This window comes from Drosophila elegans, unplaced genomic scaffold (genome assembly GCF_018152505.1).
Source record: "Drosophila elegans isolate 14027-0461.03 unplaced genomic scaffold, ASM1815250v1 contig_476, whole genome shotgun sequence".
NCBI lineage: Eukaryota > Metazoa > Arthropoda > Insecta > Diptera > Drosophilidae > Drosophila > Drosophila elegans.
The window spans coordinates 1,700,030-1,722,980 of record NW_024545863.1 but is presented as its reverse complement, the minus strand read 5'-3'; the positions used below and the strand labels follow the sequence as shown (position 1 = coordinate 1,722,980).

The following is a 22,951-nucleotide window of genomic DNA, read 5'->3' as shown; positions in this document are numbered from 1 at the left end:
CAGCCATGTGGTTTGCACTGCAACTTTCTCTTGTTTTGGTTTCTTTAAGTTTTCCCAAATGGGTCTGCACATCAAAGCTAAAAAATTATTTAGATCTTGACTTGCGGCTTATGACACAACTGAAAAGCTATTCTGAGGACCTTCAGGGCCAAATAGACGTGTTGAACAAGTAAATTATTTAAATTAAATTACTTTCCTAGAAGTTCTGTACTTTTTTGTAAGTAGTTATATAGATGAAAGAAGAGCCAAGCTATCTGAGGCTGAGAACGATAGCGAAAGCTTCTTAGGAAATCCTTTTAATAGCTACTCGTTACTTCACCATATGCACTTTGATTGGCAGTCTTGGCGAATGATCATGGAGGAGCCCTTGGCTGAAGGTATTTCAATTAACATACAAATAGAGAAAAAACGCCAAAATTTCATATCCATTCCTAGAGCAAATCGACGAGATTCGTGACATGCTCATCCACATCCCAACAAAAGGTGAATTCATGAATTCCATTAAAGGAGCTATAGACTTTCAGAATGGAGAAAACCCCAAATCAATAAAAAATCGCGAAGATTTAAAATTGAAGTAAGTAATGAATGTGAAAATAGCCCAAACTGATTTTTTCATAAATATTCAGTCCACTGGAAACCTTGGAAATCGCTCAGTACGTATACGATCAAGAGAAATTTGAACAGGCAGAAATGTGGCTAAATCGTACTCTCAAGGGCTATAAAGAGTTTGGTCCCCAACAAAAGAAGCTGTATGAAGTAATAAGCCCTGTCAGTGAGAGCCAGGTGCAGGATCTTTATGAAAAAGTTGTGAAACTAGGAAAAAGTGTTGCTTAACATTTTTTTTTAATTAAGTTAAAATGTCTAGACAAATAAAGGTTTCATTCTGTTCATGGTTTACAGCGTGACGAATTCTTTATTTATAAAATAATTTTACTAAATAGTGCTATATTGGCATTCTAAAGCTATGTTCGTAGACATGAAGATTGTCCTTACGTTTTTATTTGGTTGGGTTATTGTTTATATATCTCTTTCAAAAGCTGAGACTCAAGAAAAAAATAAAGATGATCGTATCTTTAAATTTACAAATCTCTGGCAGCTTAATGTAAATTTGGTGGACCACTTAGACAACTATTTAAGAGCTCTAGATACAAAATTACAAATAATCAATGAGTAAGTTATTCCTACATACATTTCTTGTAGTCTGATCAATTTTTCTTAGAGCTCTTGTCGACATGGCAACGGATCATATTCAGCACGAATCAGATAACATGAGTATTGTGTCTAGTCCTGTGGGTAGTTTTTCGTTAATTCGTCACATGCAATCGGACTGGACTTATTGGCAGCTTTTCCTGCAGGAGGTTCCAGGAAAAGGTAGTTAAATTTATAAAAAAAATTCTTTACTACAAAAATGGTGTTGCAGACGAACTGGAATCTCTAATTTCAAAAAATTCGTATTTACCACAAAAAAAGACACCTCGGAAGTCTGCAAGGATATTTTCAGTATTTTGAAAGCGTATGATTTACATTCCCAGGACTTTGCAAGAAGTTTTCTTTCAGGAGTTCCGCTCAAGTGAGTCACCAAAATACAATATAAATTTCGTTAATGTTTCTCCTTCTCAGCTCCATGTTGTCTCCTCGCGATTGCCTGCAGTTGGCAGATCATAGCATAACTAATAAAGATTTCAATATGGCAGTGCAGTGGCTACAGGTTGCTATTTCCATGCTGGATAATCAAAGCAATCAAGATCGAATCCACCCGCTTTTTCATTTAAATACTGCTGATTTACACTTAAAACTAGCTGAAGTCTATGTGCAGCAATGTAAGTAACGTAAACTTAACTGAAAATATATAATAACTTAAAACACCCCAACAGCTTTGTGGCCTCTTGCTCTTGAAACTTTGGAGACAGCTTTGAAGTCACAGCCTTGGAATGCAAAACAACTCAGAATGCAAAAGCATTTAAATTCTCAGATTTTACTCGATCCCCCATCATCATCTTACAACCAATATAAGTTGCAAGGAAAGAGACGACTTTATTGTTTTTATCAACGCAAGAAAGAATATCCCTTTTTATTTCATGCTCCCCTTAAGGCAGAGATTATCTTACTCAATCCATTAATTGTGCTAAGCAAGTAAGTTTACAGAAGTTCATCAATTAAATAAATAAATCACAGTTCAACACAAGGCCTTCTAAACTCCTGTCCTAGATCATTTATCCACTTGGTCATAACTGAAAAAGTTAAAAGCTTTGCAAGTCAGACTTAAAACCTAAATTATAATAACTCTTACCCCATTTCGATCCAACGATAAGAGGACAGCCGAGGTGATGCGTCATTAGATCCTCATTGCCCTTGTTGTCCAGATTGTACCAGAAGAGAACAGATCCTGGCTGTGGGAATACAGTAAGGTTGAGACTTGGAAACACGGTGGCACCGCCTTGGGGGACATCACTCAACTGCAGGATTACGCAAATCAGACAAGAATAATGGAGGAACACATATACCAACATAATAAAGCAGGGTGGCTATCCTGTCTTCGGTTCCATTAAACCGATCCTGGGGAATACATTAATGAGGCTGTGAATTGGCAAACCCAAACATTTACCTCGTCCCTTAGTAGCGTGTCAAAATGGACCTCAAAGACCCCGCCAACGCCATAGTTTATCACCTGGAACATCTCCGAATAGTTCATATCCAGACCAGTTGCCTCCTCCATCACATCGGTTAGCTTCTGGCTCAGGTTGTTTGAATTCGATTGTATCCAAACCGACTTTGAAGTGCGCGTAGTTTCAATATGATATGTACCCGTGGTCATATTAAAGGTGCTGGACGCTATTAGGTAACTTTTGCTTCCCTTTCGAATACGCTTACGTTCCTCGACAGAGACAATATCGTGAAAAATTACTATATGGGGGTCTTTTGAAAGGATCTCCACTTTCAAAGGAGCAAGGCGATAGAAAGGAGAGGCAGTGGTATTATAAACACAGTAGAGCCGAAGTTTGCGATCCACTTGACAATGACCATTGCAGCAGCGGGTGTACAACAAGTTATCCTGTTTGATAGACTCTTCAAGTTTGGAAGAGTTTAGATGTATTTTTGGTTTAGTAAGAACACTTGTTTCCGCGAACTGAAACTCTTCAAAAAATTCCGCATCGTGAGGACTCTCTTTTAGGGCAGCTTGATAGGCTGACAAGCCTTCTTGAAGTTTATCTGGAATTTAAATGTAATTTAATGTTACAGCCATTAACGAATACTCACTCTGCATTAGTTGATTTCTCGCCAGAGTCCTGTATAACAAAGATTTTTTTGGTGCTCTTAACAAATGCATCTCCGATTGAGTATCTGCCCGATCCAGAGCTGCAAGACCTGCATAAATCCACTCCTCAGATTCCAACCATCGGAAGTCATTCATTAGATAAAGACCCAACTCCAGACATTCGCGAGCTGTAAAGGAGGAACTAATATTGAAATTCGTTAAAAGTTGTCCCCTTATTACAAGTATTAACACACACTTATACTGCACTCCATTTAGCAAACCCTTTGCAATGTCCTTTGCTGACATCCCGTATACTCCTTGCATGCTTCTAATGCCCTTAGCTGCATCCTCAAAGTCCCATTTCTGAGGCAAAGAGGGTTTCATGGACTCTAAATAAGTAATTTTGTCTGAAACAGAGATTATTTATCAATGAAGATACTAACTAAAGATTTACCAACCCAAGCCCACTGGCTTTTCCATGTAGATGCTCCAGAAACTCCAGTCCGACTGCATATGACGAATGAGGGAGTAACTATTTAAAGGGCTAGACCAAAATTTGTCTGATCTTCCTTGGTCCAAATGCAAGTGCCTATTCATCATCTGGTTAATACCCCTTTACAGTGGCATTAATAAATAAATGAAATTGGTAAACCTAATAATCTAACTCACTTATTAATGGTATAAGCTTTCGTGGCCAAATCAGACGCATACTTTTCCAAGTTAAGGGCCAGTTCTTCGTTCAGTTGCAGCAGCTCATCCATATTGACCACTGATCTAGCAAATCGCTTGTGAACTGTGAAATTGTATTTATCGGCCAATTGGGCTTGGCTGAAACCCAAGGATAAAAGGATAACGATTAGCAAGCCAAAATTATCCATTGTTAAGTATTTAAGTTCTAAAGAAGAAATAAGAATCCAAAATCATGGTCACGCTATTAATCAACTTAACTTAACAATTAGTTCAGCAACATATAATGAAGCGTACTAATACAATTTTAGTTTCTACATTTCGTTTGAACCTTTGGTATACCGATAAGTTCCAACATTTTATTGATTAATGTTAAGAATTGTAAGTCAAAATCAGATGCAGAACTATATTATAATTTTTTCAATAGATAAAGTATTCTTAAGGTTTAAATTTGAATCAATGCAGGGTCTTCTGAACTCTTGTCCTTTATCGTATATCCACTTGCTCACAACTATAAAGAAAACAATTAAGTATGGAATCAATTTGAGTAGTGATATTACTAACCCCATTTAGAGCCCACGATGACTGGACAGCCGGTATGGATAGTGCGCATTTCCGCATTTCCCTTGGTGTTAAAGCTGTACCAAAAAAGGGCCGATCCGGACTTTGGAAAAACCGTCAGGTTGAGTTTTGGGAATAAGGTGGCGCCGCCTTGAAGGACATCACTTAGCTATAGAACAAAAGGAAATCATATAACAAAGCCAATAGCCAAAATCGGTAGACTTACATAAATTAGTGTGGTAGCCATTCGCTCCGGTTTTCCCTTGAATCGATCCTTTCTCGAAAGCATCAGGTCCATATGCGTATCAAAGAAGCCCCCTAATCCATAGTTCATGACCTGAAATACCTCCGTACAGTTCATATCCAGACCAGTCGCATCTCCCAAGCGCTCAGCTATCTTCAGGGTCGCCTCGTTAAAGCTGTTATTATACAAAACAAACTTTGACAATCGGAAAGTGCTGACCTCGTGACTTTTGGTCGCGACATGGTATACGGACGATGGTATCATGTTCTTTTTGCTAGAAGAACGTAGCAGCGCGCTTTCTTTTGGGGATACCATGTCATGTAGTACAACGATAAAGGGATCAACTGAGAGAATTTCAGTTTTGATGGGGGCCAAACGTAGGAATGGTGCGGTGACATGGTTGTACAAACAATACAGTTTTCTTAGTTTTCGGGGAACTTCACACTGACCACTGCAGCACGATGGCAGCTGTGAACGAACAAAGGCCTCTTCTTCATCATTTTGCTTATTAATTGTCTGTTCGGTTTCTGGATAATTAAGAACATCTCTATCCAAGCCATGATATTCCTGAAATATTTCTGAATCGTGGGGAGCGTAATTTAGGGCAGACATGGCAGCTTGTCTAATCATCAAACCCAATGCAGTTGCTACTCACCTAGCTCCCTTCGCACTTGACCCAGTGTCCCATAAAGTTCAGCTTTTTTTGGTCCCCTTAGCAACTGCATTTCCTTCTGGTTACTTGACCGATTATACGCCTTAATGCCTGCTAAAATCCATTGCTCCGCAGAAGTCAAATGTGATTGATCCATCTGATCGAGACCCAATTCCAGACAATCAATAGCTGCCAGCGAGGAGCTAACCAAAGACGGCAAATGCTTGAGCTTTATTGAAATCTACGGTACTCACTTGTATTGCACTCCATCCAGCAAACCATTGGCTATATCACTCGCTAACAGTTGGTAAGTCCCTTGCATTTTTGTAATTCCATCAGCAGCGTCGAAAAAATCATTTTTCTGTGGCATCGTCGAATTTTTTGCTACAATATAAGCCAATTCTTCTGCACAAAGAGACCATCAAAAGTCATAAGAAAAGCCAATAAATGAAAAAACGAACCGAGACCTATTGGCCTTTCCAAATACTGTCGCCACATCAACCAATCCGATTGCATATGACGGATGAGGGAATAACTGCTGAACGGGTTAGCCCAAAATTCCGATAATCCTGTATTTATCGTCTGGTGCACTTCTTCCATCTGCTGAATACCCCTTTAAAACATACACTATCTTGACCAAAATCATAGTTTTTAAAGCTCAGTAGAACTTACCATCTAATGGTTCTGGCTTTCTGGGAGAGCAAATCAACGAACTTTTCCAAATTGCGGACCAAATCGCCTTCCATTTTCAGTAGGTCGTCCATATTGATCACGGATCTTGCATACCGCTTTTCGGAGCCCAATTCAAACATTTGGCTGCGACTCAGACTCAAAAATAGAATACCCACGAGCAGCAGTCTATATTTGAGCATTCTGAATCCCGTTAACTTAAACTAAGACAAGGAATAGGATATATATATGTATATATGTATATTGATTAGTATAATTACATTTATGAGGCTATTAGTTACACCTTTTGATCTAAAATTACTTAGCTCAGTGCAAAAAAAAATCTATAGAAAATTAAGTTTTAAAAAATCTTTACTTTAAGTATATTAAATATTTTAATATAATATTTTCCACAGATAAAAGTCTCTTGCGCTTAAACCTTTATTTTTACATGAAGCGTTTCGAAGTTGCCCTACACCTATATTTTGGCTAATATATAATTCGATATATTATAAATTATGTAAAAGGTACATCACAAAGTAAAAATTGATTAGATTATAAGTTTTTCAATAGACCAAAATTGTTTAGCGCTTGAATTCGATTCGATGCAGGGTCTTCTGAACTCTTGTCCCTTATAGTATACCCACTTGCTGACAACTGCGGAAGATGAAGTAACTTTTAGGATATAAACTGAACTATCCTACTTACCCCACTTGGAACCAACGATAACAGGGCAACCGGTGTGAAGGGTCCACAGTTGATCGTTACCCTTCATGTCCAAATTATACCAAAAGAGGGCCGACCCGAACTTTGGGAATACCGTGATGTTAAGTCCCGGGAAATATGTGGCGCCTCCTTGAGGTACTTCATTCAGCTGGAGGATAGACATAAATAGGATAATAAAGATGCCAACCATATCTTAAATAGCTACATAGAATAATGTGGTAGCCACACGATCATCAGTTCCGTTGTGTCGGTTCATATCCGAATGCAACATGTCATAATGCGATTGGAAGAAACCTGCTAGTCCATAGTTGATGGCCTGAAATGCCTCCGAATAGTTCAAATCGAGACCAGTGGCATCTCCCAAGCGCTCAGTTATCTTCAGGGTCGCCTCGTTGAAGTCATTTTGATACCACACAGACTTTGAAGTGCGGAAGGTAGCGATGTTGTAGATATCCAACGTATCGTCGACGTCAACTGTCGTGGATGGCAACAGGTACGGTTTGCTAATAGATCGTATTAGGGCGCTCTCCTTTGGCGAGACCATTTCATGTAGAATAATAACGAAGGGATCAATCGAAAGGATCTCGGTTTTGATGGGCGCCAATCGCAGGAATGGTGCGGTCTCGTGGTTAAACACACAATATAGCTTCTTAAGTTCTCGAGGAACTTCACATCGACCACTGCAGCAGGTCGGCAATTGCATTTTGCCTTCGGAATCGTCGGTATCGACGGAATCGTCAGAGTTCTTCGACTCCTCAACTTTGTTTCCAGGGAAAGTAAAAGTGTTTTTTTCCAAGCTTTGATACTCCTGAAATGTTTTTGAATCGTGGGGCGAGTGTTTCAGGGCAATTCGAAAGGCTTGCAAGGCACCCTCATGATTTCCTTCAATCGAAAGATGCTTACCCATTTATTAAACCAGGTGCGATCACTCATTACTCACCGTGCTGCATCCTAACTTGTGACAGTATCCTATACAGATAAGCCTTATTTGGTCCTCGGAGCAACTGCAATTCCGTTTGGGGACCCTTGGCTTCAATACCTGCAAGAATCCATTGCTCTGCAAGTGTCCAACGCGATTGATTGATCAGATGATGAGCCATAGCTAAGCAATCAACAGAACCCAGCGAAGAGCTAACATTAAAATGCGTTAAAGAAGTTATGGGTTTAAAAGGATCTCGATTGGTACTTGTATTGTACTCCATCCAGCAAACCATTGGCTATATCACTGGCTGACATCTCGTATGTCGTTTGCATTCTTTTAATCCCGTAAGCAGCGTCGAACATGTCATACTTCTTAGGCAAGGAAGACTTCTTTAACTCCAAATAAGCCAATTCTTCTGCAAAAGGGGGAATTTTACCAATCAAATGATATCAACAATGTGGTAACGAACCTAATCCAACGGCCTCTTCCATAAACACTTGCCACATCAACCAGTCAGCTTGCATGTGCCGAATGAGGGAATAAGTGTCGAAAGGGCTGATTCCAAATTTTGATGATGCTTCATACCTCTGGTGCCTTTCCTTCATCTGGTGGATACCCCTTTAAAGCTTCCAGTGCCTTAAGTATTCTTGATTGATAAGATAGACGGGCAGACTCACAATTTAATTGTTTTCGCTTTCTGGAAAAGCCGTATCGCGTACTTTTCCAGATTGAGGGCCAGATCATCCTCCATTTTCAGTAGATCGTCCATATTCACCACCGATCTTGCATAGCGCTTTTGGTTACTTTCCTCCAGAATCTGTCCCAAGCTCCTGCTAAGGAAGAGAATACCCACCAGTAATAACCCACAGATCAGCATTCTGAATTTCACTAGCTCAAACTGAAACTAGAGACTCTTAATTATCAGACCTTGACGTAAAGTAATTTAATTTATGCGGCTATTAGTTTCAAGTTAATATTCGACTTGAACGACTTATGTTTATAATAGGAAAATGTAAATGGCCCTTTAAATTAGATTATAAGCATTTTACTGATATGTAATAACGCTTTTAAGATTTGTTACCAAAAACCATTACTTGTAACTTTAATAGGAAAGAAAAACATCCACAGTAAATATTAAATTACAACACAGAGGTTGTTAGTTCCACTTCAACCTGCAATTTGCAAGCCTTATATTTACAGCAAACGCGATAATTATTTTTAAAAATATGTCAATTTAGTGCAAAATTTAAGACAAAAATACATACAAAAGTCTGCTAAAGCCTCTAAATTTACTAAATAATAACCAAAGCTGTTTCCTATAATTGGGTTATTTGATAGCATTTTTACCGATCACCAAGCTATGAGCTTCTGCTTTTTTCGCCATTTCCATATAAGACAGACATTAGTTATTATCTAGGCAAAACCAGTTGCCGGCTCAACGAACTCGGCACTTTCCTTGGGGGCGTGTGAGAACAGGTTTAGGCACGACTGAAACCCCTGACTTCTTATAGCTTATGTAATGTTGTGAGGGGTCAAATGCCGGGATCAGTTGGAATCAAAGAGCTCTCTAGAACGGATCTCTAAAAGAATGATGTTCCCGGTGTTTTCGGTAGTTCTGTTGGTGCTACACCAACTGTTTGGCTCCATTTCTGGAGCCGAATTTTTCTCCTCCGTATACGAGATGACCAAAGTTTTCGGTTATGAACAGAAAATGCTGCTGCATATGCAAAAGTTCTTAGCTGATAATCAGGGAAAATTGGATTTCCTAAAAGCGTAAGAAAAGTGGTGAACTTAAATGTGTTTCTTAATGTTAATCTATTTAATTTTTAAAAATAGGAGACTGCGTGAGTTCGAAAACGAACGAAATGAGGCCCGTGAATGGGGTGCAGCGTATTTTGATAGTCCTCTAAACAAGTATTTGCTTAACAAAAGACTGACGGTTGATTGGCAGCGAGTGGAGAACCTCATGGAGACATCAACAGGCGAAAGTGGGTAAAAAGCAAATCGATGAATAGACATTATTTAATATATTCTTACTATTTTTACTTACAGAAGCACTGAATCGTTTGAAAAAGCTCAGAAATCGAGAGATAATGCCAAATAAAGGTGAACTTAATGGAGCCATAGATGGCCTTCTTCGATTGCAGTATGTTTACAGGCTGGAGGCCAAGGATCTCGCCAGGGGAATCTTGGATGGCGTGGATTACGGGTAATTAAAGCTAACTATTTTTTATGGCACTCTTAATAGAAATTGAATGCATTTTAGAAACCAACTTAATTCTGAGCTCTGTGTGGATATAGCCAAGTTAGCTCTAAAGGATCAGCATCCACGTTTGGCTCATTCCTGGCTAATTGAGGCTAATGATCGTTTGGCAGGAGGAGAAAAGGATAAAGAGCTAAAACCACAGATTTTAGCGCTTCTTGTACAAGCCAAGGCGGAGTTGAAAGACTTCCGGGGTCTTAATGATACCTACCAGGAGCTTGTCAAGATTCAACCAGCTAGTGAAGAGCATGCCAGGAATTACGAAAGTTTTTTGGAGTCTTTAGGAGAAAATGCTTTACTCAATGATTCGAAGCCAATACTAGAACATGCAGTAAGTGTTCTTCATTAAAAATTCATTAAAATATTTTAAATTGATTTTTATAACTTAATATTTTAGCCCATTCCTGAGGAGGGTGAGCCTGTGGGTGAGTTCCAGGCCTTCAGCCTCACTTGCAGTGGTCACTGGAGACTCACTCCCAAGGAGCAGCGTCATCTTCGCTGTGGCTACGTGATCGAAACACATCCTTTCCTGTGGATAGCTCCCCTCAAAGCGGAGGAACTTTTCCAGGATCCCCTGCTCGTCCTGTACCACGACGTCATATATCAAAGCGAAATCGATGTCATACGGAAACTAACCAAAAACAAACTAATTCGGGCCACAATAACTGGTAGCAATGAGGTGGTGGTATCCAATGTTCGCACCAGCCAGTTCACTTTTATCCCAGCCACAATGCACAAGGTGTTGGCCACCATCGATCAAAGAGTAGCGGATATGACCAACATGAACATGAAATATGCGGAAGATCACCAGTTTGCCAACTACGGAATCGGTGGACATTACGGACAGCACATGGACTGGTTCCCCCAGACTACCGTGAGTTAGAGGTATATTAAAATATTTCATTTTAATAATATTATTTTACAGATTGATGCTGGTTTGGTTTCCTCTCCTGAAATGGGGAACCGCATTGCCACAGTTCTTTTTTATGTGAGTATGCTAAATATAATATTGAGATTCGTAATATAATCCTGTTAATAGATCATTTTTAAAAATACCCTATAATTTTGCAAGCTTTAGATCTAAGAAATACTTTCCATCACAAAAATGTAAAAGTTTTTAATTTATCCACAGCTCTCGGATGTAGCTCAAGGGGGAGGCACCGCCTTTCCCCAGTTGAAGCAACTTTTAAAGCCGAAAAAATATGCAGGTATTTCTCAACGCAATTTTTTTCCTTTTCCCATAGTTTACCTTATATAATATTCCAGCTGCCTTTTGGCACAATCTGCATGCCTCTGGAGTGGGCGATGTTCGTACTCAACACGGCGCTTGTCCCATTATCGCTGGTTCTAAGTGGGGTATGTTTCAAATATCTCCTCTTATTTGACAAACGTGACTAAGTTCTAATTTTGTTATTTTATAGTGCAAAATCGTTGGATCCGTGAGATTGATCAATCAGATCGCCGACCTTGCGAAATGTGGGATGATTCCTTGGCCACCTATGCCCAGATTTTGGAGCTAAACAAACAAAATGAGGCTGCTTCTAAAAAAGTTGAGCAAAATGAATACTCCAAATTAGCTTAAGTTTTAGTTAATAACTTTATAAACATAAAGAATGTGATAACAAAAAGTTAAAAAAATATTCAATTTATTTATTTTATTTTATTGTCCAAATATTAAATTTACTTACTTTCCCGGTTTGGGCTTCCAAACCGCTCCCCTTAGTAAATACACATGATTGAATACCTGAGGTTCCGCCAGGAGTGGAAACCCCTTTCAAAAAGTTGCTTTATTTGTGATCTGTTCTCTCGCTGCTTGTAACATTCGCCAGCTAAGTTAGAACCAACACTAATTAATTGCGTACTTGCTAGTACTAGCTAGAGCCCCGCCTCTCTGCCCCTTCTTAAAGGTCAGGGTTCACACGGGGTCATGCCTTTGGCTTGCAGCTGTTCCTATCTGATCTGGATCTGGTCTGCTCTATACGCAATATGTGTGTATTTGAATAAATTCAATTGAATATGTCTTAAAACAAACATTCATATGTAGTTGTATAAGTTATGCATTTAAATCCAGCAACAACATTTATGTAGTAATTAATTTCTGTGCTCTGCGCATAATAGTACAATAATAATGACAATAATTTTCTGCTATATGTATAAGTTTGAAAAGTTCACCGCTCTTATCCATCAAAACATTTATATAAATTTCTCTTCTTTTTTTTTTGATTTTCTTTTGACATTTTGTCGTTTTGTTTTTGATTTTTGTACATTTTTTGGGAAAAATGTTTTTTATTTAGGTAAAATAGTTGAGTTTGGAGATTTTATCGCAACTCTGCATTTTAAAAGGACACCGAGTGAAAGTTTTTTGACTATGCAAATGTGTCATGTGTATAAAGGTTTAAATTCGCTATATTATGTCATTCCATATGCTTTAATCCTCTGGTTGGTGGTGGGCGATTTGCTAGACTGTCACTAGTTTAGTAATATAGTTTAGTTTCAGTTACAGTTACAGTTACAGTTACAGCTTTAGCTTAGTTTTGTTTGCTGCCAAGGGATTGTCTTGGGGGTACATTCATGGTACATTGAAACATCGATATACAAATACACTGGTTACATAAATATATTGAATATGGGGTGTATATTCTCATATGCATGACTGCGTTTAAAATTTGACTAAGTTACTTCAACTTAAAATTCTTGCCGCTCCGCCTGTGATTTTCTTTGGGGGAGTTTATTGAAATTACAGTTTCTTTCTCTTAAATATACGTTAGTTAATTACCATTTTTCTATATATATATTTTTTTTTGTACACCTATAAACATTTATATAAGAGTATCTGTGCTCTGTAGTTCGCAACGCTTAATATACACATCAATAATAAGTTTGTTTCCCTTTCTGAATATTTTTGATATAATTGCATAACTTTTGAAAGTATCCTACCGATGGATACTCTCTATTTCATCTGCTCCCTCTTCGGTTTGACTTTTCATATGCTTGTGTAAATGTTTTTTTTTTTAAATTGAAACTTTTATCTGAGGCCAACTTTTGCCTTAGATCTCGTAGTTGCGGAACTTGTTGGCCACATCGGTGTTTTCACCGCCCCATTCGGCCTTGCGACTGCCGTAGTACAGGGCCGCGCCGCCCTCCGAGGCCCGCCGGTGGGCGGGGTTGGGCGAGGCTGCGGTCAGGCCACCGCTGCTGCATCCTGCTCCGGATCCGGGTCCTTGGGCAGCTGCTCCTCCGGCCTCCGGCAGCATGCGATCCTTGGTCTTGGGAGTCACCCAGTGCATGGACTTTGATTGGTTGGCAAAGAGGGCGTACAAAGGTGTTAAATACGATTAAATTCCCGCGGTTGTGGTCGAGCACCAAGGCATTTTGAACAGTCGGGGTGACTTTACAGCCCGCCGAATGCATTGGTCCTCCCTTTACGCATGCAGAAACACACACGGATACACATAGAGTTTTGGATGAAGAGGTACATTCAATAGAGGTTTACAATTTGGTGGAGTTCGTCGGGCACTCAGGAGCGGGCTTATGGAAAGACACAGAGAAATAGGAAGAACAGGGGGCTTGAGCTGGGTATACTAACTACTAAAGGAATAAACACAGAATATTGAGGAGTTAATTCCATAGCTGGAGGGCTGTTGGTGATAAAAAAAAGGTAATTACAAAGACTTAGTTACGAGTTTTAATTACAAAACAAAAGCATAAAATAGCACCTTTTAATATAATAATAATTGCTTAATTTTTCCTTTTAATTTGTGGAATTCCGAGGGAGTATTTTCGAGTTGGAGAACGTATTCACCGTGAAGTTTCAGCCAGATGTCCGGGCTGCAAATTAGAAATGCAAATGCGGATTTGGTGCGGTCATAATCCCCGCCCCCTTTGAAGGCCGGACAACGTCAGCCGCTGATGGATGGGCGACAATTTCCGCTGGGGCCGTCAACGGAAATTACCATCGAGCCCGACGGTTTGGGAAAATGGGTGGCCGGGTAATGAATAATCGCGTTAATTGTGCTACAACAACGGCGAACTCCGGCTTGGCTTACAAATTTCATTAAGAGCGCGACAAACAAACCAATGAAAGGAACTTAAAACAGGGACAAGTGTTGACGCAATGCAGCGGAGAAAAGGATAAAAACAAAGGATCAGAGCTCCCTTTGTGCCGGATAAAGTGAGAGGGCTAGAAAGTGTAAGTAATAGTAGGGTCGGGACGACTACTTCTCTGGTTCGCTGAGTTCCTGGCCATAACGCATACCTCTTTATCCACTTTCTCGGCAATCGTGTATCTTCTCACCTGACCGACATGCTCCTTCATGCCCAGCCACTGTTTGTAGCTCATCGAGATGCCGCTGTTGCGCCACTTGTCGTAAACGGCCCTCTTTTCAGGGTCACACAATGTCTCCTTGGCCTCCTGTGAAAATACATTTTAAAAAGTACATTTTAAACAAAATTCGTGTAAAAGAAGTTTTGCAACTTAATTTTAACAACTTAAATTTTTCAATCTGTATTGAAGTATTCAAACTAGAATAGGCAATAAATTTTAGTTAAAAATGTAAAAGCTTTAAACCAGAAAAAAAAACATTTACAACCAAGGTCTGAAAATCTTGGAATTAGCTTTTCCAGTGACCCTGTCTTTGGTATTTAATTTCTTGTTGTTGTTTTTAGAATTTTGGTTCCTTCTCATGAATAATCTGTGCCTCAAATTCTGTGAAAATTCTCATTTTACAATGCAAAATGTGTAAGGAGAAGCAAACTTTAATATATTTGGCTCGCAACCGAACATGAAAGGGGCACACAAAGCAGAAATCCCCCTTCACACCCCTTATAAAAGCCGATCAGCTCCATGAAAGTCAGGATTCGAATTTGCTCAAGTGCAAAATCAACAGCTGCACAGGTTTCGGATGCCAACCCATCCTCAAGATTCCTATTTTTCTGTCTTGGACTCGCCTGCATGTTAATCAATTTCATGTGCCCCTTTATAGCACACTTATTGGCATGTATTCATAAACACACACATACACACACAGACATAAGGGGAATACCCGCACACTCATACACACTCATCTGCAGATAGGCCCTCACATATTTGCTCGCTCAAGTGATTTTGATAGCCTCGGCTGGGGCTTGATATATATCTTGACTACTTTTACTGCCAGACCCACAACACACACACATAACCACAGCGGTAGACACCGACACACTTGGCGGGTGTTTGATACCCACAGAAGAATACACAAATACAAAACTAATAATATTTGGCTAAGCAAATCTCGTCCTAAAATAATGTTTTTTTTAGACCTTAATATATAGGTTGTAAAAGTTCGTTTAAAACATTTTAGGGATAAAACTATAAATAAATTTCATAATAAATACTTTCAAACTACGCTTAAAAGCCAAAATAAGTAAAAAACTCAAAGAGAATTTATAAAGAATTAAAGAATTAAACTATATTTGGCTATAATACAAGTGATTAACTTCGATATTGAAGCCTTTTTAAGCTGCTTTCGTTCGGAAACTATTCGCTTTCGAATAAGTACGTATCTTTCTAAATCTATAATTATTTTTAAAGATTACTGTTCAAATGCTTTTCTCAGTGCAGATACCCAGATAGACAGACACCCACTTATACACATCACAATTGGGGCTCTGAGATTTCATCGCTGGCTTTCTGTTTTATTGCTCCGGCCGCTTTTTGGGTCCTGTTTACATGATAATCAATTATTTCACTAGCCACTGATTATGTGGGTCAGCAAACAAGGCTCAAACCGGCCAAAGAACTGAAGCACAGGATAACCTGGCTTATTTGTCTTCAATTAGGGCAAACGTTTAGTTGCTTTTTGTGGAAATAATTCAAGACCCTTGGCGAATGGCAATTAACAGCTCGGAAGCGATTCATCTGTACCTGACAAGAATCAAATCGCAATTTTATATTCCGATCCTGTGCTGGATTAGCCTTTCGTTATTATAGGATCCCCTGACGACCCGGGGGATTTCACGGGACAGCTTGACAACTGCAAATCGTGCTGTAAGTTGTTAGTCAAATAACATGATGATGAAGTCCCGACTCATTTGCATACTCCTCGGGGAACGCATTGGAATTTGCCTAGGAAGCCGCAATCCTTTCTGGCCTTCGTTGAAAATCTCAACATTTCATTTTAAACGCTTCATGGGCTCACACACAGGTTTTGTTTTATGGCCAACCATGAAGGTAAGTCCTCTTGCATATTCCGACATATTTACGAGCTCCGCACACATGCACGTCCAATTTTACGAGCCGTAAATTGTACGGAACATTCCCTCTCCGCCGGACAGCGGCACGAGCTTCCGAACAGGCAAAAGTATGATTACGACTCGGATGGGAAATTGCCTCAGTCCAGGACCAAGGACCAGACCCTCATGCATATTTAAGGACTGGGGTTCACTTTTCCCCTTAATTTGGTCTTTTGTTATTACAGAGTGTTAAAACTTCAGGTACGCGGGGGAATGGGAAAATATAAAAACAACAACCTGTAGAAAGCAACAATGAACAGAATCGCTGGACTTATCCAACTAGTCAACATGCTAAAAAGAGATGCTGCTCCTACATGTTGAAATCAAAAACCTTGCTGTGTTTAGTTGGAGAAATTTAGTGGCGAAGATTATTTCGATTTCAAAATATTAATTTAAATTCAAATAGGAACAAAGGTACATTTGTTTAAACACTTTATTTTCCATGTCTAATTCTAATAAGTTCTTAGGCCAAAAAATAATAGGACCCATTAAAACGGGGTATGCTTTAAAATTGGTTAATTTTAAATCATTATAAAACCTAGCATTTTTGCAGAATTTAACATAAACTCTAATTTTATTTTTATATTCCTCACTCCACGAGGAAAATCATCCCCAACGAAACAGGCGTTTTAACCTTAGGTATCCATCATTTTTCCCCCACATTAATTTGATTTTGTTTTTAGCCACACATTAATGAGTTGTTAGGTTGCGACATGCCTTTTTTCCACCCTCTTACCCCAACCGCTCTTTATGCTTTGACATGGAAAATCAATAAACGTTTTCAAAAAAATATATTTCGTATGGGTAATTTATTTTATCTCATCGCTGCCGCCTTGTTTTTCTTTTGTCGCTTGGAAAATTCAATCTGAGGTCGGAGTGCGAGTGTGTGTGTGTTTGAGCCACTGAATAGTGAGTGTGGGTAAGTGGGTTAAGTGCACGAGTGTGCGTGTGTAAAGGGCAGCCATTGTTTAATGCAGCTTAAAACGTTCACCAACTGACAGACTAGATTTTGAATAGAGGCGTGCGGTTGAGTGGTCCGTGAGCTAATTACAGAGACTATCAAGGGGAATGGTAATTTTCAAGGAAAATTTTCTCCACAGAGTCAAGCAACTTATCAAGATAGGAAACAGAAAGTTCTGAACTGAACTTGAGCCATTTGTGTGGATCCAAAAGTGGACCAACTTCCACGGAGCTCAACTTTTCACACCGCTCGAATTCATCTTGGTAGCAAACATGTTCTTGAATACGGGTTTTATCATATTTAAAATGTTTTTTGTATTGAGTTTGTCATCAAAGCAAGAAATATCATAGAAATAAAATAAAGATTTTACTCAAAGAGCGTTTTTACTGATTTAAACAGAAAATTGTTAAGTTTCTAAAAAGTATTATACCAATGAAAATGATGTGGGATAAACACCTTTAGAACTTCGTTGAAAGAATGTTTTATCTTTATAATCCCGGGTAAAGAGCATCTCAGTTCGCCGATTAAAGATGTTTTCGATTGAAATCCCCTTAAAGCCATAGCTTCCCATATTCCAACAATAAATGAAAGATATAAATTTCGCCCGAGGTACCCGAACACATTCGAAGTTCTTCGCCTCCTGCCAGGATGTTTAAGCAGAATAAGTATCAAATTTAAACAACTTTTAATTTTAAGCTCGCTCCGGTAACTTTCATCTCGAACATATTGCCCCACAGGCTGTCAAATTTACAGCACGCCATCCCATTCACCAAAAACATCAGCACTCCTGGAAACTTCATTAAATATGTAAAATGACGATACGCTCGCCTTTTTCTTTATTTCAGGCGGTTGTTCCCTTGGATCTTTTGCGTGTTTTTCTTTTGCCTACCTTTAGCTGCTGGAACTTGGCCTCCGCCTCCTTGTCGCCGGAATTCTTGTCGGGATGGTATTGGAGGGCCAGCACTTTGTACTCGGCCTGGATCTGCTCGGGCTGAAAAGGAAAAAAAAAACGGAGAGGAAAACGCACAAATTAGTTGGCCAAGTTAAGTGAATTGCGATGATGAATTCTCTTTGCCTCAAATTAACTAAGTATTTTGTGGCATCAATTTTTAAAATGCCAACATTTTTTGTGACATAATGGTTGCGCACACAAGGATCCAAGTGATATGTGTACGTCTCTTGCGACAAGGAGACCGGAGCTCAGGTTGCTCAGGTGCTGTCACTTACAGACGAATCCCCCGCAAAATGGAGGGTTCAAATCCCCAACCATTAAGACCTACCACCGAATAACGAAATAACAATAAGCAAACGTTAAAACTTAAAACGTTCGTGCGCAGTTGAGCACCACTTAAAGTAATAGAAAAGCTGTCGCATTTTGCCATTATTGCGGCGACGGGGGAAAAACTACCATGGCAAAGTGCTTGCGGGGAAATGTGAATGAAAACTTTGAGGGTTTCAAATGCTGTTGCCAAATTAATTCACTCGTCAGTGTCCTTGACGTCGTCAAAAGGCTTTTGACACTTGCCAAACAATTGATATTAATTAAGCCCGAGTGTCTTTCGGGCAACAGCAACAAGTTGACAGCAAACCAGCGAGGAGCTGATACTGACTTTTCCCGGGACCAGAAAAAAATAATGATGGCGCTGATGCTGACAGTGCACACTGAGCGAAAAAGAGGGTTTTCTAGCCTGAATCTGGTATTTTTTCTTTGAAATGTATAGATTATATTTGCTTAAGACAACAATATTCTTTTAATAAGCCTAGCGAATGACAAAATTAACTAAAATATAAACAATAACATAATTATATTATATACCATTTATTGTTGGCAGAGGGCTTATTGTGAACTTGATAAAATTAAATAATGTAAAAGAAATTAATACCATAACATTGTACTATGTAGTAAGCAGCAGAAGCTTATAAAAAATGGGTAAATAAGTTTTTAAGGCTATAAATTCTTCTTAATATTTTACATTAAACTTTGATGGCTTAAAATATACCCACAACTAAACCATTTTCCACAGTGGACTCCACACAAAGCTACTTGTTTATTGTCTTGTAAATGGAAATGGCTTTTCGCGCACCATCGGTCGGCCCACAAAGGACCAAAGCAGCCACAGTGAGATGAGAATGTCCAGCATTGGTCCCTTTTTATTCCATTCGTTTTCGAGTCTATTGTTTGCGGGGGAAACGTCAAAAAGCAGCTGCCATATAGCAAACATATTTGGGTCACCATGGTATTCGGAAAATATATGTATTCCTATGATTTGATGGTTATGATCCCCCGAGAATGTTTCGGGGACGCAGCCAACTCTTCCAGCAGCAGAAAGTGGATTAGATGCATTCAGTGCGCAGAGCTTAATTTGCTGTGCCAACCGCACTGCAACGGTGCGTATAATTAATTTCAAGGAAATTAATATTGCTTATACGTCAGCGTGTACGTGGTCAAAGCAGCCGCAGCCTTGGGGTGCACACACTGAAGTTGCTATTATTAGACAAATAGAATCTGCTCAACAGGCTTTTGTTGATTTTTGTGATCCTGTTTCTCCGCATACCTTCAATGAAATGTGATTTCCAAGGAAAGATATACTTTGCTTCGCACCCACTTGCATTACACAATTAAATGGGCTCAATTAATGCCTAGAAAGTCAATTAATTTGCACCACTGTCGCATCATCATCACCAACATCGTCAGCCAAGCCAATTTTCATTTCCAATTCATTAATTCCCCCCATCAGATTGCACCCGGCCAATTAAAACGGCTAGAATCGTTTGGAGATCTCTGTAAATTAGTACCGAAAACATTTGAAGTTTGTGCTGCTCTGGTTAGTGGATTGTTTGGCTTGCGTATGCAAATTTCCACAAACTAATCTGCATGAAAATAGAATGGCTGCATTCTCAAGTGGGGATGCCAAGTCGAGATAATTGTCGGGGCAATAGAGATAGTCGGCAATATGGGGCAAACAATGACAGCGGGTTAGGGGGTCAGTAGCTAAAGCTACGTGATAAAGGCCCGGCCATAAAGCTTAGCCCCCCACCCCACAAATTCTCTGCAAATATTTGATTTTGTTTACATGCCCAGCAAAATCGATTCAGGTCTTAGGTCCTCTGCCCTGAAGCTACTGCATAATTCAATAGATTCCCTCATTCAGGCCGATGCAATCGACAGCTCGCAAACTGTGTGCCGCTCTGAACATTTTCCGGGCCAATAAATTTGATTACAGCAGGCTCATCCACCACCTCCTGCCCTTTGGCAGCAACTGAAGCCGAAAATGTGACAACTCAAGACGAATGTCAGGAGCTCAAGCTCGAGAGTCGAGCGTCGAGACTGCTGATGGGTAAATGCCATTAAGCCGCCCGAGATTGCCTGCCGCCAAGCCGAGCTCGTTAATTCCGTTCAGACAGGAGTATACCAACTTCAACAATCGGTTGGCTTAGGAGGGCCCTCAACTTTGGCTTGTGTGGGCAAGCCTCTGAGCCTCTGAACCTCTGACTCAGAGCTGCTCGAACTGCAACTGCAGCTGCGGCGGATCAACGCCAATTCTGCCAATCTACGATGGCTGACTGAGTAATTGAAACTAATTCTCAAAGCAAACCTCTCACCTTCGAGGCATACTGAAAGAAAAAAGTGTAAATCAATGAATGGTATAGCACCTTTGGCAAAGTTCTTAAAGAAAATTCATTTGATTTAAACATAAAATGTCTTTGAACATGTAATAAAAATATACAAAAAAACTGATATGAAATTTAAGTTACAAAAATAAGCATTTTCCTTGAACTTAATCCATAGAAGAACCCTATACTGAAATGAAAGTGGTTTTGTTTTTCGTAAATTGGGTTTTTCACACCAAAATGGCTAATAATAAAAATGTATTATGAACAAACCGAACCACCTACTACATATGTTCTAGCCTATATACAAATAAATTACTTCTGCTGGTCAAAGAGGATTTAAGTTCATGGGTTTCGCACACTTTTTCTTTCAGTGCCAAGTCGACACATGAATTGTATCTGATTTCATAGATGATTTCATGCTATATATCTATATTGCATGCACGAACATTTAATAAAAACTTTGACTTTAAGGCTTATAAAAGCTGTCAATTTAAACCACCACATCTTAAAACTGGTCCAACCTAAAGGCCCCAATTCGATTAGTAGCACTTTTGCAAGCCGCAATTCAATTAGTATCTAATTAAATTCGTTGTAAAGTTGAATGAGCCAAGAGAGTTTGGCAGACGAGATTAGAAAAAGTTGAGACCAACATTTTGGGTGAAGTTAATGTAAAGGGACAGTTTGGAAAAGTTGGCTGGTCAAAAGGTAAACTTACCGACGAGTTTTCATCGCAGTGGAGCAGACCGTAGAAGTCCTCGTTGGGACTGCGCTTGTAATTGATTATGGCATCAACGGCGCTCATTGCGTCAGATTTTCGTGGGATCGGTCGGGAATATATATGTATTTTTCTATATTCAGAGGAATTGGCACAAGGTCAAGGTTGACGATTAATTTAAAGAAATTTATGACATTTTAAATAAAACTAGATACATCAATGGTTAAGTTTGTTTCTGTATGTATAATGCATATAATGATTGTGTTGTGTTTTCAGAAAATTATTCCTGCACATAAGATTTTCCCATTTCATTTTATAAATTTAAAGATTATTATGTATTGTTTTATATGAGATTATAAAACAGAAAGCTTAAATAAACTTTATATTCACTTTATCTATCAATTAAATAGTTCATATTTTGTTAAGTTCATGTTTTTCAATTGACAGAAGCAGAACTTTATTATTTAAACCACTGTTTTTTCTAGGTTTAACCGGAAGATCAACAAGAAATTGGTAAGTCAGTTTATTGAAAACTAAATCAAAATCTAGGCAAACGAAGGGGATCGCGTGACCTTCGATTTGGAACAATTAGCAGCTAAAAAGAAGTTAATCACAAATGCACAAAAACGAAATCGCTTAGTAATCAGTTGAATAATCTGGTTTTGTTTTGGTTGTGGTTTTTCATTTGTTTTGCTACGGTTGGTAGAAGCACTTTCACTTGTTGTTTTTCTAAAGCTCAAACTGAATGTTGATGCATTGAAGACCGCTGTTTACTAAATGCACACCGCTCAAAATCAAATCAAATAAACTAAACAATAACTTGCTTGCACTAAAACACTCTCTGTGATTTTCTCAGGTTCTCTAACTCCCACTCTCTGTGAATCCCACTCAATAAAACATATATATATTTTATTGGCTATATACTTTGGGTTAAGCGGTGCTCACGATGTTTCTGGCGCGCGTCGAAAGTCGAACTGATGGTATCGCCACCTCGCGCACTGGAAGAGCTTTAAGATTGGAGAAAGTTCTCTCTCGCAAAGCCCCCAGCCTCCGAAACGCAGCACAAACGAGCTTTTTGGCTTGTCTGAGCGGGGGTTTTAAGCTTAGTTTTCTTGAAATCAAGTTCAAGAACTGGTTGACGGGGGAATTCAAATCACAGTTTGAATGACTCAACGTGGCACTTCGGAGTCGGGAATCCCCCTACAATGTAAACTAACCAAAATAGCATAATTTATTTTTACAATTTCAATTCACCATTTTATATTAGTAACACATGTAAGTAAAAATGTGTTAGAAACGTTTTTCAACATATTATTCAAATATAACCAAGTTTGTTTCCAGTAAGTCTTCTCTTATTTCATCTTTTTTAATAAACAACAAATATTTCTTTTTCCAAATTTATGAAAGTTA

At 39.0% G+C, this 22,951-nt stretch overlaps 6 protein-coding genes across 10 annotated transcripts; 2 read left to right on the top strand and 4 right to left on the bottom strand.

The window, feature by feature from the left end:
• The first annotated feature begins 5 nt into the window (after positions 1-5).
• Positions 6-2,137, top strand: LOC108148451 (prolyl 4-hydroxylase subunit alpha-1). The gene is given in 10 exon segments (XM_041709118.1): positions 6-169; positions 226-377; positions 436-550; positions 621-832; positions 1,038-1,170; positions 1,220-1,371; positions 1,421-1,459; positions 1,462-1,570; positions 1,621-1,820; positions 1,875-2,137. Coding segments are annotated over 10 exon segments (1,539 nt in total).
• Positions 2,080-4,133, bottom strand: LOC108148538 (prolyl 4-hydroxylase subunit alpha-1-like). Of its 2 annotated transcripts, XM_017275580.1 has the most exons (8): positions 3,926-4,133; positions 3,715-3,869; positions 3,513-3,663; positions 3,259-3,458; positions 2,606-3,210; positions 2,509-2,556; positions 2,291-2,456; positions 2,080-2,231 (listed from the first exon to the last, which is right to left on the bottom strand). In XM_017275580.1, exons 1-8 carry the CDS (start codon positions 4,015-4,017, stop codon positions 2,170-2,172), a joined length of 1,479 nt encoding a protein of 492 aa, XP_017131069.1. In that variant the 5' UTR covers positions 4,018-4,133; the 3' UTR covers positions 2,080-2,169. The 2 variants fall into 2 exon arrangements, with proteins under 2 accessions (XP_017131069.1, XP_017131068.1); XM_017275579.1 differs by having other exon boundaries at positions 3,259-3,663.
• A 155-nt stretch (positions 4,134-4,288) lies between these two features.
• LOC108148493 (prolyl 4-hydroxylase subunit alpha-1-like) lies at positions 4,289-6,272 on the bottom strand. The gene is made up of 7 exons (XM_017275528.2): positions 6,073-6,272; positions 5,862-6,013; positions 5,655-5,805; positions 5,404-5,603; positions 4,731-5,326; positions 4,508-4,673; positions 4,289-4,454 (listed from the first exon to the last, which is right to left on the bottom strand). Exons 1-7 carry the CDS (start codon positions 6,270-6,272, stop codon positions 4,348-4,350), a joined length of 1,572 nt encoding a protein of 523 aa, XP_017131017.2. The 3' UTR covers positions 4,289-4,347.
• Positions 6,273-6,493: 221 nt separating this feature from the next.
• On the bottom strand, positions 6,494-8,594 carry LOC108148492 (prolyl 4-hydroxylase subunit alpha-2-like). The gene is made up of 7 exons (XM_017275527.2): positions 8,395-8,594; positions 8,187-8,335; positions 7,982-8,132; positions 7,736-7,926; positions 7,001-7,677; positions 6,778-6,943; positions 6,494-6,726 (listed from the first exon to the last, which is right to left on the bottom strand). The coding sequence occupies exons 1-7, from the start codon at positions 8,592-8,594 to the stop codon at positions 6,620-6,622; spliced, it is 1,641 nt and encodes a 546-aa protein (XP_017131016.1). The 3' UTR covers positions 6,494-6,619.
• A 702-nt stretch (positions 8,595-9,296) lies between these two features.
• On the top strand, positions 9,297-11,632 carry LOC108148887 (prolyl 4-hydroxylase subunit alpha-2). Its single transcript, XM_017276190.2, has 9 exons — positions 9,297-9,490; positions 9,554-9,705; positions 9,770-9,926; positions 9,984-10,311; positions 10,378-10,854; positions 10,906-10,968; positions 11,113-11,188; positions 11,247-11,336; positions 11,402-11,632. The coding sequence occupies exons 1-9, from the start codon at positions 9,306-9,308 to the stop codon at positions 11,560-11,562; spliced, it is 1,689 nt and encodes a 562-aa protein (XP_017131679.1). The 5' UTR covers positions 9,297-9,305; the 3' UTR covers positions 11,563-11,632.
• Positions 11,633-11,721: 89 nt separating this feature from the next.
• Positions 11,722-22,531, bottom strand: LOC108148888 (J domain-containing protein). Of its 4 annotated transcripts, XM_041709400.1 has the most exons (5): positions 22,466-22,531; positions 21,542-21,674; positions 18,101-18,202; positions 14,236-14,391; positions 11,722-13,270 (listed from the first exon to the last, which is right to left on the bottom strand). In XM_041709400.1, exons 2-5 carry the CDS (start codon positions 21,626-21,628, stop codon positions 13,028-13,030), a joined length of 588 nt encoding a protein of 195 aa, XP_041565334.1. In that variant the 5' UTR covers positions 21,629-21,674; positions 22,466-22,531; the 3' UTR covers positions 11,722-13,027. The 4 variants fall into 4 exon arrangements, with proteins under 4 accessions (XP_041565334.1, XP_017131682.1, XP_041565335.1 ...); XM_017276193.2 differs by lacking the exon at positions 22,466-22,531 and having other exon boundaries at positions 14,275-14,391; XM_041709401.1 differs by lacking the exon at positions 22,466-22,531 and having other exon boundaries at positions 13,177-13,618.
• Between the last annotated feature and the right edge of the window lie 420 nt (positions 22,532-22,951).

Coding starts and splice junctions, on each gene's coding strand:
- LOC108148493 (XM_017275528.2), bottom strand. CDS start 6,272: ATGCTCAAATATAGACTGCTGCTCGTGGGTATTCTATTTTTGAGTCTG. Junction 6,014..6,072: donor AAAGCCAGAACCATTAGATG/GTAAGTTCTACT, acceptor TATGTTTTAAAG/GGGTATTCAGCAGATGGAAG. Junction 5,327..5,403: donor TCAAGTGCGAAGGGAGCTAG/GTGAGTAGCAAC, acceptor CCCACGATTCAG/AAATATTTCAGGAATATCAT.
- LOC108148888 (XM_041709400.1), bottom strand. CDS start 21,628: ATGAGCGCCGTTGATGCCATAATCAATTACAAGCGCAGTCCCAACGAG. Junction 14,392..18,100: donor CCAAGTTCCAGCAGCTAAAG/GTAGGCAAAAGA, acceptor GTATTTTCACAG/GAGGCCAAGGAGACATTGTG. Junction 13,271..14,235: donor CCGAGAAAGTGGATAAAGAG/GTATGCGTTATG, acceptor AACCAATCAAAG/TCCATGCACTGGGTGACTCC.
- LOC108148492 (XM_017275527.2), bottom strand. CDS start 8,594: ATGCTGATCTGTGGGTTATTACTGGTGGGTATTCTCTTCCTTAGCAGG. Junction 8,336..8,394: donor AAAGCGAAAACAATTAAATT/GTGAGTCTGCCC, acceptor GAAGCTTTAAAG/GGGTATCCACCAGATGAAGG. Junction 6,727..6,777: donor TATCGTTGGTTCCAAGTGGG/GTAAGTAGGATA, acceptor CATCTTCCGCAG/TTGTCAGCAAGTGGGTATAC.
- LOC108148538 (XM_017275579.1), bottom strand. CDS start 4,017: ATGGATGAGCTGCTGCAACTGAACGAAGAACTGGCCCTTAACTTGGAA. Junction 3,211..3,258: donor GAGAAATCAACTAATGCAGA/GTGAGTATTCGT, acceptor TTTAAATTCCAG/ATAAACTTCAAGAAGGCTTG. Junction 2,557..2,605: donor ACACGCTACTAAGGGACGAG/GTAAATGTTTGG, acceptor TGTATTCCCCAG/GATCGGTTTAATGGAACCGA.
- LOC108148887 (XM_017276190.2), top strand. CDS start 9,306: ATGATGTTCCCGGTGTTTTCGGTAGTTCTGTTGGTGCTACACCAACTG. Junction 9,927..9,983: donor TTGGATGGCGTGGATTACGG/GTAATTAAAGCT, acceptor AATGCATTTTAG/AAACCAACTTAATTCTGAGC. Junction 11,189..11,246: donor AAAGCCGAAAAAATATGCAG/GTATTTCTCAAC, acceptor ATAATATTCCAG/CTGCCTTTTGGCACAATCTG.